The following is a 15,521-nucleotide window of genomic DNA, read 5'->3' as shown; positions in this document are numbered from 1 at the left end:
GCATGTGCAGTAAATCAAAGGAATGTGGAATTTATGCAATATAGGAGCTATGTGTCCTAGTTCCCCCCAAAAAAGAGCAGATCAACACTTTTGTGGTGCATATGAAATCCTTGGGCAACTCATGCATGCTGTGTCTACAATACAGATACACAGTATTTCAAACACTGCTGCATATTTTCAGGGCAGCTTCGGGCCAAACAGTCTGTGAGTTTAAACCACCAATTATGGGCTTGTATGTGTGGTGGTGACACTAATCCAGTTTCTCAAGACGGCTGGATTAAAAACAAATAAATAATCAAAAACACGCTAACTCTGAGATTACAGCATGACACTGTTCATTTAACATACTCACAAACACGCCGGCCAATGAGGAAATATCACTTTAATATGAACACACACAGATGGCTACATCTCTGAAACCATCAGAGCATGTGTCCTAGTGATTCAGCTTACATAACAACAAAGGTTAGTGGTTGGCCATTAGGAAATAGGAGGCTTTCATTCGCACTCAGCACAAGCCAGCCAGAGCAGCCCTATTCAGTTCCACTCAAGTGAAAGTCCCATGGACACTTACAGCAGAGTGACATAGCCCTCTTTGCTGGCCCTGTCTCCCATCACACACACACACACACACACACACACACACACACACACATACACAAACTTCCAGAAGAGACTCCTTCCTCCATAGCCTGCAGCCTCTGCAGACCAAGTCTGCCATAAAAATATATCTGCGCACGGGCGTGTGTATGTGTGTTACTCGGAAACGTATTTGCCGCTGTACTCCACACGGTGGCAGTGTTTAAACATGAATGAACACAGTCCTCAAATCCCCTCTGCCTAATTATAACTGGTGGAATCAACACAGTCCACAGTGGCAGTCATCTGCAAAACTAACTAGATCTAGCCTAGGCCTACATGCGGGCGTCTGTTGACTTTGAACACTTAGACTGGACGTCAAGGGAACCTTTCTGAATTTTAATAGAAGGATTAAAGGGAACTACGCACCTAGGCCTACATTTCCTCTGTCGGCCTAGAATATTCTTGTTAACCATCCCCTTTTAACGTGTAAAAATGACTGGACTATTGCATGGCTGGTCGTTCAAATGTAAATAAACAAGATCAATACCCTTAATCGGTTGCGAAATAATGCAGGGGCAGTGCAACGACGACAGCCACGTTTAGCCCCTGAGGACATAATTAAGCTGCATGAGAGACGGGCACAGCGGGCTGGAGCGAGTATTGTTTTGGCGTTACAAGGCAACAACCGCCGCGGAAGAACCGCCTAGCTGATTTCGTCATTGGCTCCTGGGATACCGTTTGACTCCAGTTCCCGCCTCCCATTGGTGCCAAAGCACAGCAGTCAGCTACGCTGGACTTCCCTTGCTGCAACTAACAAGATGAAAATGCGTGAGAAACTTCCCGGACAGCCCGCAGGCTGTGTGTAGGAGAACGCTTTCGGAGGGACTGTGGCGTGTGTGGATGTGTGTGTGAGGGCTTTAGTTCGTGACTCACTTGTCCGGAAAAGTGCGTGAGTGGCCGGTCAGCATCAAGTTAAAACTGGTATTCCGCGAGCTGCAGGTATCTTGTTTCCGTCGCCCTGGAATGCTGTGCTGCTGATGCCATATTAGAAAAGGAGCAGGTGCGTCGAGAGGATTGTTCTCGATCAAGAGAAAAGCGATACATTGGATGTTGAATCAGCTGCTCTACGCCCGCGGTAGCGTCAGACCCTGACAGCCCCAGTGCAGTGACAGGGGCTGGCGAACGCTTATTCCGGTGAGATAAACTTGAATCGCCGCTTGGGTAGTCGGCGTTCCTCGTGTGGAACTGTTGAGCACCAGGTGTTTGTTTAGGGTTGCTCTGTGTCTTTCTTATTACATATGTATGGATATTTCTATGGTATCGAAATCGTGGAAATTTCATTGCTACTGACGTGTATTGACGTGCTGCTGGCTTGGTGTCAGCTATCTATTGCTCCTGCATGCGTCTGCTTCACGCGGCTTGACACGCACTGTCTTGCTTGAGAGAGGTCTGTGCTATATCTCAACAGCCGCAGCCGACCTTGACGCTCCGCTGACCGCTCGGAGGAGCTGGACGATGAGGGTGATATCCGCGCCGCTTCCTGCGGGCTGCTGACCAAGAGATGTTAACCGAACTCAGCGCGCGCATTGCCTTTCCGTCCGTCCCGGCAGCAGGATCGTGTCCTAAAACCGGAGAGAAACTGTTCGTCCACAAAAGCAAATATTTCGCCGACATCCTTTAAGTGTAACGAGGTGAAAACCACCGACGGTCATGTCCAAAACACTGAAGAAAAAGAAGCACTGGTCTGCGAGAGTGCAGGAGTGCGCGCTCTCATGGGGTAGCGCCGGGGAGCTGGCCTCCTTCGTGGAGGTGCGAGGGGGCGCCGAGCGAGGGGAATTTCCTTATCTCGGAACTGTGCTGGCGGATGCGATGGTTTGCCATGTCGGCAGATTCCCAAGCCCTGGAGATGTGCTGCTGGAGGTCAACGGCACTCCCGTCAGCGGACTGACTAATCGGGACACCATTGCTGTGATCCGCCACTTTCGAGAGCCTGTTCGACTTAAGACTGTGAAACCCGGTGAGTTGATGTGCATAAACACGGACATTTTTCTTGGTCTGTTTTGTAATGTTTAAATAGGGTCGTTGTAGATAGGGTACCATGCACACATTGGTTAGGCTGGGCTTCTTGGTATTTTCAATATCAAAACCATCTTAGTTAGGACGAGAGTAGGCATGTCGTAAGCATACAGAATCCGGTACGGACAGGGAGTAATTTGACGTAGTCACTCACACACTCAAAGGTATGTTATGAATGTGTGTGTGTGTGCGCGCGAACGTGAGCTGGCGCGCTCGCGCTTATGTCTGGCTGCAAGTGGGTGCCATGGTAACTGGAAAACACACCCAGTCCACAGGTGACTGAGCGGTAGTGTCAGGTGCCGTCCTCACTGTCCCCCGCGCCTCCGGTGCTCGCAGAGAGCAGCGAAGCGGTTCCACAGGGAACTCCTCGGGCTCAGAGTGCAATCAACTTAGTGTGTGTGAAGATAATCGTCTTTACCCTGCGTGCACAGATGTCGTCTGTCTTCCTAACCCTCACACACCCACCTGATTCATCTTCTAGTTGCCACACACACACACACACACACACACACACACAGATAGGGAGAGAAAAAGAGTAGCCAGTATGTTTGGATTAGGTGAAGATGTTATGCAGCCTGCTTCTTAACCCCCTGCCCCCCAAGTGCCTCAATCATTGATGAGCATAAAGACTGGAGATCCACATACTGCAGACTACACATCCACAAACATTTGTTTAAATGTTTATGTGTTTGAAGAATGAGGGATTGCATAATGCTGCTGCCCTTTTGTTGTTTTTAGTTTTAATAGGATATGTTTTAGCGTCAAGACTGATCAAGTGTAGCAGCCTATTACGTTTTCAGGTGATAAATTATAGATAAGCAGCATGTCCGAATAATGTGTTCTGGGTTCAGTGGGGTGTGTAACTGTTGTTTTTTCTTAGGGGTAGTGTGTGTGTGTGTCATGAGAAGCGTACAGTTGAACTGGGGGTGGAGAATGAATGCTCCTCTCCAATCTGACCAGAGCGGTCTGACCCACCGTTGTTTCACGGCGAGTCATTAGTGCCACTGGTGGTTACGGCATACAATAACCTCACCACACACGCACACGCACAGACACACACACACACACACACACACACACACACAGGGCATGAACAGGCATGTATATATTAACACCAGTACACATCTTTAACACTCAGTCAACCCACACTCTCTCTCCTACTGTGAATAAGTCTGTTGTCTATATTCTGACTGTATTGAATGTATTGTTTGTATTCTATCCACCATCTCTCCTGTGTGTGTGGCTTTGTGCATGCGTGTGTGCGTGCGTGCGTGCGTGTGTGCGTGTGTGTGTGTGTGTGATGCAGCATTCCCCAGTTGACTGCTCCCATCTGACTACCTCATCCCTCTTCTCCTCCACCCTCTTCTTTACTCACTGCTTATCTTCTCCCTCCCTCCATCTTGCCTTTCATTAACTCTGCTCTCTTACACCCCCCCTCCCCCTTTCTCTTTCTCTCTCTGTCTGTCTGTCTATCTGTCTGTCTGTCTCTCTCTCTCGCGCGTTGTCTCTCTCTCTCTCACTCTCACACGCACACACACATACACATACACAGACACACACACACACACACACACACACGTTTGCTTTTGCCATCTGGGTTAATTGCAGTATTTCTTCTCCTATACTTTATTCTTCACTTGATAAGATCAGAGCATTACATTTTTTTTTTGTGTGTGTGTGTGTGTGTGTATGTGTTTTCACATGACTCACCAGGTAAGGGGCCTTAGGGAGAGAGGCCTTTACTCAGTGACCGTGATGTGAGTGGTGGGGGAAAGAGGTAGAGAGAGATAGACGAGTGGAGAGAAAAGCAGGAGACAGTGAGGAGAGGAGGGAAGAGGAGAACCGAGACCAGGATTGCTTGTAAGGGAGAAGTGATGCTGGCCCTAATACTGAAGCAGTGGCGACCAAGCCAGTCGCTCTGTGTGTCTGTGTGTGTGTGTTGTGTGTGTGTGTTTGTGTGTGTGTGTGTGTGTGTGTGTGTGTGCGCATGCTGCACAACTTGTGATCAGGTCGCTTATGTGCTTCCAAGTCTGAGGATGTCTGTGTGTTTGTGTGGATGTCTGTTCTTGTGTGTGTGTTTGTGTGGATGTCTGTTATTGTGTGTGTGCTTGTGTGGATGTCTGTTATTGTGTGTGTGCTTGTCTGTGTTTGCCCTAGAGAGCTGACAATCCTGTCAACCTCAGTCTTTGTCTAATTGGCTGACATCAGTAAACATACACTCTCTCCCTCTCTAACATACACACACAGTTTTACGCAGAGAGGCACTGGATGCAGATGTTAGCCCAAGGCGCCAGATGCAGAACTGCAGTTTGTGTCAATGTGTGTGTGTGTCAATGTGTGTGTGTGTGTCGATGTGTGTGTGTGTCGATGTCGATGTGTGTGTGTGTCGATGTGTGTGTGTGTCGATGTGTGTGTGTGTCGATGTGTGTGTCGATGTGTGTGCCGATGTGTGTGAGCCGATGTGTGTGAGTCGATGTGTGTGCGTCAGCTGGCAACGGATGGTGAGTAGGGCATCCAGACAAGAAAAGAAAGAGTTGTATTCTGTCGTAATGATGTGCAGCATACAGTTGGAGACTGTGTGTGTGTGTGTGTGTGTGTGTGTGTGTGTGTGTGTGTGTGTGTGTGTGTGTGTGTGTTTCCTGCTCACAGAACTGCCTGCGGCCTGTTTTAGTTCTCTTGCACTATGCAGGGATGAAAGGAGCCAACATTTTTGTATCCCAATTGCCTTCCTTTACCAGTTTGTGCGCGTGTGAGCAGGATACAATGATAATTTTTTAGAAACAGTATTGATTGCTTACTGCAAGCCTTAAACTATGTTGCAATACTGGGAGCAGATGTGTGTTTGTGTGTGTAGTGGCAGGTGTTTGGCAGTTTTCCTTCCTTGCCCACCCCCCCCGACACACACACACACACACACACACACACAAGCGCAGCTCTTTATCCCACACCTACATTGCACCCTGGCTCTGCCACATTTTTAGTATGGCGGAGACTGATATAGCTGTCACGTCTCCCACTGAAGTGCGGGGGGAGGTGCTGGGGGTGGGCGAGCGCCAGAGAGCAGTGCTCCCACTCTAGGCGTTAGCAGCGCAGCGCAGCGCAGAGCAGCAGAGCCAGCCGACGCCAAGGCTTTGCTCATCACTGTTTTTGCCAAGTGTTCCAGCCGTGAGCCGCCTTGAGCTCCCCACGTGCTCTCTCTCACTCTCTCACTCCGTCTTTCTCGCTCTCCGTTTCTCTCTCTCTCCCTTGCTCTCTCTCCCACTCTCTCTCGCTCTCTCACTCTGTCTTTCTCGCTCTCCGTTTCTCTCTCTCTCCCTTGCTCTCTCTCCCACTCTCTCTCGCTCTCTCACTCTCTCTTTCTCGCTCTCCGTTTCTCTCTCTCTCTGTCTTGCTCTCTATCCCACTCTCTCTCTCTATCTCTGTCTCTCTCTCTCTGTCATTCTCTCGGTCATGCACCCGCTGCTTTTTGACATGGCAATGCTAGTGGTCCTGAAAAGGAAATGTGACATAAACATCATATGGAATAGGCAAAACATAGTGGTGTGTCTGTGTGTGTCTGTGTCTGTGTGTGTGTGTGTGTTTAAGGGTTTAAAGGCTTCTGAGGAGACAGTAAACAGGTCAAACGTTGTGCCTGATTTTCCTGTTTGTCAAAATGGAAGTATCGGCTTCTCCTCTCAGTTATCCTACACACACACACACACACACACACAAACACGCACACACACATGCGCACACACACACCTACAACGCACTTGCAAACAATAAGTAAATAGTTCTCTAGTTGGCGAAGTGTTATTGTTCAGAAGGAGTCCTGGCAGGAGCAGCGAGTTGGTGTGGACTCAGTAAAATTAGATGGTGTCTGGCCCACCACTACCACACCACCCACAAATAATCTCCATTCAAATCCTATCTGAATCACACTGTGACACAGTGTGTGTGTGTGTGTGTGTGTGTGTGTGTGTGTGGTAACTCCGTGTCCTATTCTAGGACATTACTAATTCATTTCTCGCTTGCTCGCTCGCTCACTCACTCACTCGCTAGCGCTCTCATTATTTGCCCTGCTGTGTTCAAAGCACACAATGGCCCCGTGTTTTCTGCTGTGTGAGTGTGTGTGTGTGTGTGTGTGTGTGTGTGTGTGTGTGTGAGAGAGTGGATGACTGAGTGACAGAGCCTCATGTGTGTGTGTGTGTGTGGGGGGGGATGTGTGTGTGTGTCTGTGTGTCGTAAATAGGCCAGTGCAGAAATGGCTGGAATTCGGACCATGTCCTTTTTGAAGAACAGCCCGCTCCATTAGAAGGACACAAAATGACAAGAGTGTATTGTTACCAACAGGTGGGATTGGCTATTGTCACTGTGTCACTGTCTGCCATGGGATTGTGTGGCCAGTGACACACCCCAGGTTTGAGTAAAAAAAAAGAGAAGAGGAGAGAGGGGGCGATGTTGTTAAAGAGGTAGACAAGAAGAAGAAAATATGGAGGGATGGATAGAAATGGAGAGAGAGAGAGAAAGGGTGTGTGTGGGTGTGTGTCAGTGGCTTTTCAGGTCCTGCAAGTTGATTGGTTGCTCCTCATCAGAGCAGATGCACAGAGAGTGCATATAGCTACAGCAGGCTGTAAACCTGCTGAGTTGGAGTTTACACACACAACACACACACACACACACACACACACACACATACACACACATACACAGAGTCTAACCCATGACCCTGTCCCCTTCCTCAGCAGGTTGAGCCCCTAGGGAGGGCTTGAGTGAGTGCTTTGCATAAATAGAAACCAATAGAAATATTTGTGCATGTGTGGCTGGCCAGCCAGCTTTGATAAGATAACACTTCTGGAATGCAGGTACAGCCAGTTTTACTGGCTATCACCCCCCACCCCCTCTCTCTGTCCGTCTGTGTGTCTGTGTGTGTACATTCATGAGATTGCAGCTCTTTGTCTTTCCTCTTGGCCACTGAAGGATGACATTCCTTCACACCACCTCATTTAATGAGCTCCCATTCATCCTCTTTCCCGCACTACGTGATGTAATGTCATCCCTCTCTCTCTCTATCCCTCCCTCTCCCTCTATCCCTTCCTCTCTGTCTCTGTGGCTTTTCTCCCAGTCCCCTTTTCTCTGTGTGTACAGTTAAGTGGGAATGACAGAATTAGATTACATTGGTTGGGTGTTTGTTTCTAATGAGACGAGGATGCTGGGCTATGCGTGCGTGCGTGCGCGTGCGCGCGTGCGTGCGTGCGTGCGTGCGTGCGTGCGTGTGTGTGCGTGCGTGCGTGTGCGTGTGTGTGTGTGTGTGTGTGTGTGTGTGTGTGTGTGTGTGTGTGTGTGTGTGTGTGTGTGTGTGTGTGTGTGTGTGTGTGTGTGTGTGTGTGTGTGTGTGTGTGTGTGTGTGTGTGTGTGTGTGTGTGTGTGTGTGTGTGGTAGTGACATAGGGGGAGGAGTGTGGGAACAGGAGACACCCTTAACCTGTGTGAGTGTGCAGATCTCATGATCATTACCATACCACTCATTCATTTATATGAGGGCTCTCTCTCTCTCTCTCTCTCTCTCCCTCTCCCTCCCTCTCTCTCTCTCTCCCTCTCTCTCTCTCACATACAGACACAACACTATATTACACAGTGTGTCTTTGGTTTCGGGGAGTTGCTTAGAGTGTTGAGTTTCCATCTGAACCTGATTTACCTGACACACCACACACACACGCACACACACACGCCTCACTTTGGAAAAAGTGTAATTAAGGGACTTTATAGTAATCGATAGAGACATTACTATTCAGGGATCGTTACCTGTGGGATAGGGTTTGTGTGGAAGATGAAAGGGGGCGAACTGACAAGGAGAGAAGTAGAGCACAGTGACCGCACTGTTCACGTAGACTTACGCAAAATGAGACCATTTGGACGCAGACAGACAATAAAACAAGCATTTAAGTGTGTTTATTGTAGAAGAAACATCAATTGTGCTGTGAGCTTTAAAAAGTGTCAAATTAGCAAGGACTGACAGATCTGGACAGACAGATCAATACTCACTCACACAAATGTCTGTTCCCAGGCCACACAATGACTCTGTGTAGTGCCTTTGTGTGTGTGTGTGAGGGGCAGTACCCTCCTCCACCATGCGGGGGGGGGGGGGGGCAGTACCACACGGTGTCAGGCTCAAGGTTAGAGCTCAGGTTACTGCTGCTGTCTGCCTGCCCAGCCCAGCCCAGCTTTGCCCCCAGCCCAGCACTGCCCAGCTCAACTCAGCTCAACCCTGCCCAGCTCAACCTAGCACTGCCCAGCCCAGCTCAACCCAGCCCAGCCCAGCCCAGCCCAGCTCAACCCAGCACTGCCCAGCCCAGCCCAATTCAACCCAGCACTGCCCAGCACAGCCCAGCTCAACCCAGCCAAGCTCAGCTCAACCCAGCTCTTCCTGCCTGGCTCTCATCTTCAGTAAAGGGCCTCCTGACTGGCACACTGACTGACTGACTGGCTAACTGCTGTCCAGCTCAACTCTACTATATCCATATGTTAGGCTTGAGGTGCCTGGAGTGGGCTTTGAGATTGGGTAGGATCTGGAAGCTAGCTCCAGTGAGGAGTGGCTGTTTAGAAGGTGTGTGTGTGTCTGTGTGTGTGTGTGTGTGTGTGTGTCTCTCTGTGTGTGTGTGTGTGTGTGTGTGTACTGCTTCGAGACAAAAATGAGTTGTCTGACTTTTGGTCTGAATCACATAATGGCAGGAAGCTACTGTTTGTGTGTGTGTGTGTGTGTGTGTGTGTGTGTGTGTGTGTGTGTGTGTGTGTGTGTGTGTGTGTGTGTGTGTGTGTGTGTGTGTGTGTGTGTGTGTGTGTGTGTGTGTGTGTGTGTGTGTGTGTGTGTGTGTGTGTGTGTGTGTGTGTGTGAATGAGTGTGGGGTGTATTTATTTGAGCATGCCTGCCCAATGACAGGAGAGGGCCTGGAGCTCTGAGAATGAGCCTGTTCCTGTTGAATATAAGTGCAGGGTGTTGACCCCTGACCCGTGCATATGTGCTAGTTTGGCATCAGCCAACCATCCCTCTAACCAGAGCAGGTGGAAGCCAGAGAATGGAATGGCAGCCAGCAGAGAATGGAATGTGTGTGTGCGTGTGATTGTATATGTGTGTGTACACAGGGGGCAAACAAAGGCCTTCCTCCTGTCCTAGATTCTTCCGACTGCCCTGTATCACACACATTCCAGGGCACATTCTCATTCTCTCACTCACAGCATATGCTTGTGTGTGTGTGTGTGTGGGGGGTGTAGCTTTAGAAAGTCACTCTTTACATCCTATGTGTCTGTGTGTGAGAGGGAGAGAGAGAAATAGAGAGAGAGTGAACACATGTGTGCTTGTGTGTTGTTCGTTTGTGAGAGGTCGGTAAACTCCATCTCTGTACTAAGGGCTGCAGCTCTTCAATTAGTGGCTCTGGCATCAATCAATAAGCCTTACATCTATTACACAATCTCCTTACACAATAGAGCAGAGGGGGGAGGACAAAGGGGATGCAGGCAGGGGGGAGGGAGGAAGGGAGAGGGATGGATGGATGGATGGATGGATGGATGGATGGAGTGATGATGGAAGAGAGAGAGAGAGAGAGGGAGGGGGGGATGGATGGATGGATGGATGTAAGAGAACAAACGGGCAGAGATCTCTGTGCTGGAGCCAGCTCTGTTCCCCTTCTGTAGCTTGTTATGCGAAAACAGCTTTTGGTTGGCAGGCGTCTCTCTCTTTTCTCTCTCTTCTCTCTTGCTCACTATCTCTCCAGTTCTCTCCATTTCTCTCTCATTCTATCTCATTTGCTTTCTCTTTCATTTGCCTCTCTCCCTCCCTCTGGCTCAGAGCGATTGCTGCCGACTCCCTCTTTTCTCCCCCTCTCTCCTTCTCTCCCTCCCTCTCACCCATAAAGCACTCGGCTGTTGTTCCCCCGTTGCTTTGTCATGTCTCCATCCCCGCGAGGTGCTTCTGGAGCACTGAAAAGCAAAGAAGTGCACTTAGTGAAGCCGGGACTCAGCCACCGCACACTACCACCGCACACTACCACCGCCACCCCACCGCTCCCTCTGCTCAAGTCGGGTGTCATTTACTGCTCCAGCTAAAAATACAGATCAGATACATCGGTTTCAAACTCATTGACGTTACTTGTGCGCGTCCTTACTTGTGTTGTGTTGTGTGTTGTGTGTGTGTGTGTGTGTGTGTGTGTGTTGTGTGTGTGTGTGTGTGTGGTTGTGGCGTCGGGTGTGCTCGGAGACTCTCTGAGAAAATGACTGTTTTTCCTCCAGCTCTTGTGTGAAGGTCTCTCAGTCGGCTGGTGAGTGACAGTGGGTAATCTGCTGGCTCCCCTCCAGTCAGATGACTGAGCTGCTACACACACACAAACACACACACACACACACACACACACACACACACACACACACACACACACACACACACACACACACACACAGAGAGAGGTGATTAGGCCGCTTTCTTTTGTCTGTGTGTGAGGGTGAGGGTGCACTGGCATCTCCTTTTCACCCTCGTGGCCCAGCGACTGAGTACAGGCCTCCTGATAAAACACAGCGCTGGTGCAACAATTAGGATTCTGCTGCAAGTTTTGTAAGAGTTTGCTATTATGCCAAGAAGCACTGCAAGATGCTCTGCAATATGTATTGCCGTTTATGAATATGTGTGCTCTGTTATTTTGTACTGTCTCCAAAGTATAAGTCCTTACCCCAATGATTTGGAATTTTACTCTGTCTCAGAGAAGCTGCCACATAAAGTGGGATAAAATATTTTTTAAGAAATCTGTCTCTCTAGGTTGAGAGAATGTGTAAGTGTGCAGTTAAATATTAGAGTGTGATGGCCCACTTTCAAATCAATGTTACAGCAACACATGGCGGTGATACAAGCCTGTTTTCGCTCCTGAAGTTTGTATGTATCTTTCCCTGAAACTGAAGTGCTATAGTGCTCGGTGGAAGACTTGACAGCACCTCTTCCTACAGGCCTCCAGAATGGCCACTGAAGAAGTCAGCTCCTTGATTCTAGATGTCACATCACTTCACTTGGAACTGTTATTTGTTGCAGCTTTCCAAAGAACTAGAATACTAGAATAGTCAAGCCCTGACATGCATGACCTCAAGGTTAGATTGTGTGTGTGTGTGTGTGTGTGTGTGTGTGTGTGTGTGTGTGTGTGTGTGTGTGTGTGTGAGAGTGTGATAACAGACTTTGTAAAAACATAGCACAGACCCAAATCACTGTTGCTCACTGAAACGGCAAGGACTCTTCAAAGAGTGAAGCTGTGTGGGTGTGTGTTTGGTGTATGGGGTGTGGGATCTTAGGCGCTCTACAGCCTTTTCCTTCCTGGTTTTGTTGAAGCTGCAGCAAGAATTTGACGCGCCTGCATTCAGGCCTATATGTGCATACACATGCTCTCACACGCATATACCCCCCCCCCCCACACACACACACACACACACACACATGCCCACACAGTCACATTTGTGAGGCCCTTTGTAGCAGCAAGCCCAATTCTGAACTTCAGCCACTGGAGATTAAACATTAACAAGAGGGAGCCTTTCAAGTGGGCTTAGGTTCAGTGGAATTTGCACGACTGGGTGTGCTTCTGTGAGTGTGTGACCACGGTTAGGTCGTCCGGTCGCATGAGCATGAGCAGTGTTAGTAGAACTGGAGAGGAAGTGTGTGTGTGTGTGTGTGTGTGTGTGTGTGTGTGTTGCTAAGGGTGCTGGGGTAGAGTGTGCTTGAACTCTCCAGTGGACATGGTGGCTGAGCTGCTCTTCTATGGTAAAAAGAACTCACTTAAGAGTCAAAGTTCAAACACAGCCACTGCTGTGGAGCACTGGAGCACAGCTCTCTCTCTCTCTCCCTCTCTCCTCTCTCTCTTTTTTCTTTCTTTCTTTCTTTTTCTCTTGCTTTCATGCACGCACACACACACACACACACATACACTCACACTTGTCCATAGTCTCGCACCCATTTCCCCACTGGAGAATTGCCTTTCTTAAACACAATAGTTTCTCATTTCCTAACCCTGATGTCATACCCATTGCATGTGTGTTTGTGTGTGTGTCTGTGTGTGTGTGTTGTACTGCTTATTGTGCTTGTTTGTCTTCCTGGTGGAAGGGAAGCGTTGAGTCCCTGTGCCCTCCCCTCCCCCCCAGGTGTGGGCCTCTAACCCCCCCCCCCCCCCCCCCCTCCTGTCCGAGCGCCCAGAGAGGGAGTGGTGCCTGAGCACAGCTCTGACCTCATCACAGGCCGAGCGGAGTGGCGCGCAGCGTCCATGACGAGATGCGTGTTGAAGGCCAAACACTGCAGTGCCGCTGACGAGCCCCATCTGTTTCTCATAGCGCTGCACCTCCCACATCTCCAACATCTCATCTCTCCCCATGCCTGTGCTGTCACCTCCCCAACAAACCTGACGTCCCAGAGCACACGGCCTCAGCTTATGCATCGCGTATGCTCTAGTAGCCTCCACTCCATACCAACTGTGCATATTAGCTATATAGATATGTGTATCATATACAGTATATAGACTAACTACATGCAGAGTCTATACTTGAAATACTTACTTCATTACTATCAAAAGCAACTTAAATTCGCCATTCTCCTCAGAGCACCTTTGGAGTAAGTGCCTTGCTCAAGGGCATAACAGTGGCAGCTGGGAGTTGAACCCACGACTTTTCTGGCTTTTGCTTGCTAGCCCAGCTCCTTAGCCACTACGCTACCACAGGCCCAGAGCTCTAACTGCTGTGTTCCTTTCCTCCCTTGATCACACTTCCCCTCAGGTCCACCTCATTACGGTCCCCCCAGCTGACCCTATAAGGGATGGGGGAGCCCCCTTCTTGTGACCTGGGTTCACCTCTGAGGTTTCTCCCCTCCTGAATTCTCCGCTGCCTTTTGTCATGGGGGGGGGGTGCTGGCTTATGGGGGTTTCCTCGCCGCCCCCGACAGCGCGACTATTGTCGCCGAGGCAATATAAACAACATTGAAATGACAATTGGATTGAATCCGCTTAGAGGGTAAATGAAAAACGTGCGGGTGCGCAGGCGGGGGCTTTATGCTAATGCTGTGTGATGCCAGAGAAGACGAGAAAGCCGTTGTGTCTGTTTGTGTGTGTGTGTGTGTGTGTGTGTGTGTGTGTGTATATTTGGCTTCATGCTGCAGCCCAGGATGAGAGGCAGTAAGCGCACAGCGGCATTGGCACGACCCCACCATAAACACACACACACACACACACACACACACACACACACACACACACAGAGACGCACATCTGCGTCAGTAGACTCAGCACATTCGCTCCCTCTCTGCCTTTCTGGTATCACCTCCCACATCCCGGCCGCTGATGCACTGCAGGCATCTGAGCAGTACCCCAAACGAGCGCTTCTGCATACGCACACGCACACACAGAAGCTACGGCACACTTGCGTGCACGCTGCTGGAACATGTGAGTGCAAGAGGCTGGCAGGCAGGCAGACACATTAGAACCTTCCAGTGCCTGCTCGCCTGCCTGCCTGGCTGGCTGACTGACGGCTCCATACCTTACAGGTTGTGGATGCTAATGGCTGATTTCTCATGCAGCATATGCTGTGCCATCTGAGAGTGCATGAGTGAGAGAAAAAAGGGGCAAATAGAGAGAGAAAAGGTGTGTGTGTGTGTGTGTGTGTGTGTGTGTGTGTGTGTGTGTGTGTGTGTGTGTGTGTGTGTGTGTGTGTGTGTGTGTGTGTGTGTGTGTGTGTGTGTGTGTGTGTGTGTGTGTGTGTGTGTGTGTGTGTGTGTGTGTGTGTGTGTGTGTGTGTGTGTGTGTGTGTGTGTGTGTGTGTGTGTGTGGTCGGTCATGGGAAAGCAGTTCTCAGGCCTTGAGCGTGTAACTCAGAGTAATGGGCCTGACAGAAGGTTCAGCTGCTGCTCTCCTCTTCTCTGCATTTTCCCCTCATCCATCCTTCCATCTCTCTCTCTCCCTCTCTCTCTCTCTCTCATCTCTCCTGTTTTCTCGCTCCATTCCCTCTCCTCCCTTCTCACCGCCCCCCACTCTGCTTTCTTATCTCTCCTGCTTTTCCTCCCTCACCCTGTTTCTCTATCCCCCCTTCTCTCTTCTCTTTGCTCAGATGACATAATTTTTTTTTAAAAATGGAAATGAGAATGGAATTAAACCCAGTTCAAGCACCCGGTGACATCAAGGGAGCTCCAGAGAGAGAGAGGAGAGAGAGGAGAGAGAGAGAGAGAGAGAGAGAGAGAGAGAGAGAGAGAGAGAGAGAGAGAGAGAGAGAGAGAGAGAGAGAGAGAGAGAGAGAGAGAGAGAGAGAGAGAGAGAGAGAGAGAGAGAGAGAGAGAGAGAGAGAGAGAGAGAGAGAGAGAGAGAGAGAGAGAGAGAGAGAGAGAGAGAGAGAGAGAGAGAGAGAGAGAGAGAGAGAGAGAGAGAGAGGAGAGAGAGAGAGAGAGAGAGGCAAAGTAGAGTAGAGGTGGGGCATGATTAGATAGAGAATGAGAGAATGGGCTTTGTGTTGTCTGGGTCGGTTGCGTCGGTAATAAAAGATGGAGATTTATTCAGGTGCTCAGTGATGATGAGAACTCTCGTAGTAAAAGGGGACGGTGCGTTATGAAAGATGTATAAAGATGAAGCTCAGCTGCTCTACAGAACCACACACACAGTTGATTGGCCTGCAGAGCTGGCTTCATCCCCCTGTTAATTGCCTGACACCAATGACTGTTCCAGAAACTTCCACCAGGACCACTGGCATTTTAAGTTGGAGGTCTAGCGCCTAATGAGAGCACAGACACACAACTTGCATAAAGCCATGCACACTTAGATTTCCATACACACACACACACACACACACACACGTAGGCACATGCATGTCCTCTGGAAGGCGGCTCTG

The 15,521-nt window shown here is 49.6% G+C and overlaps 1 protein-coding gene across 2 annotated transcripts in view; it reads left to right on the top strand.

The window, feature by feature from the left end:
• The first annotated feature begins 1,075 nt into the window (after positions 1 to 1,075).
• The window catches only part of magi3a (membrane associated guanylate kinase, WW and PDZ domain containing 3a), a 52,255-nt gene continuing 37,809 nt past the window's right edge, over positions 1,076 to 15,521 (top strand). For both annotated transcript variants that reach the window (XM_076277238.1, XM_076277237.1), the window contains exon 1: positions 1,076 to 2,599. In XM_076277238.1, the coding sequence (XP_076133353.1) occupies positions 2,293 to 2,599 (307 nt within the window). In that variant the 5' untranslated portion in view covers positions 1,076 to 2,292. The remainder of the gene's footprint in view (positions 2,600 to 15,521) is intronic.

Source organism: Alosa pseudoharengus, unplaced genomic scaffold (assembly GCF_046254945.1).
Source record: "Alosa pseudoharengus isolate Yale_2024_CS ecotype anadromous, Long Island Sound unplaced genomic scaffold, YU_APseudo_1.1 YU_APseudo_1.1_scf_9, whole genome shotgun sequence".
Classification (NCBI taxonomy): domain Eukaryota; kingdom Metazoa; phylum Chordata; class Actinopteri; order Clupeiformes; family Clupeidae; genus Alosa; species Alosa pseudoharengus.
Note: the sequence above shows the minus strand (reverse complement) of the source record. Positions and strands in the feature narration are given on the sequence as shown.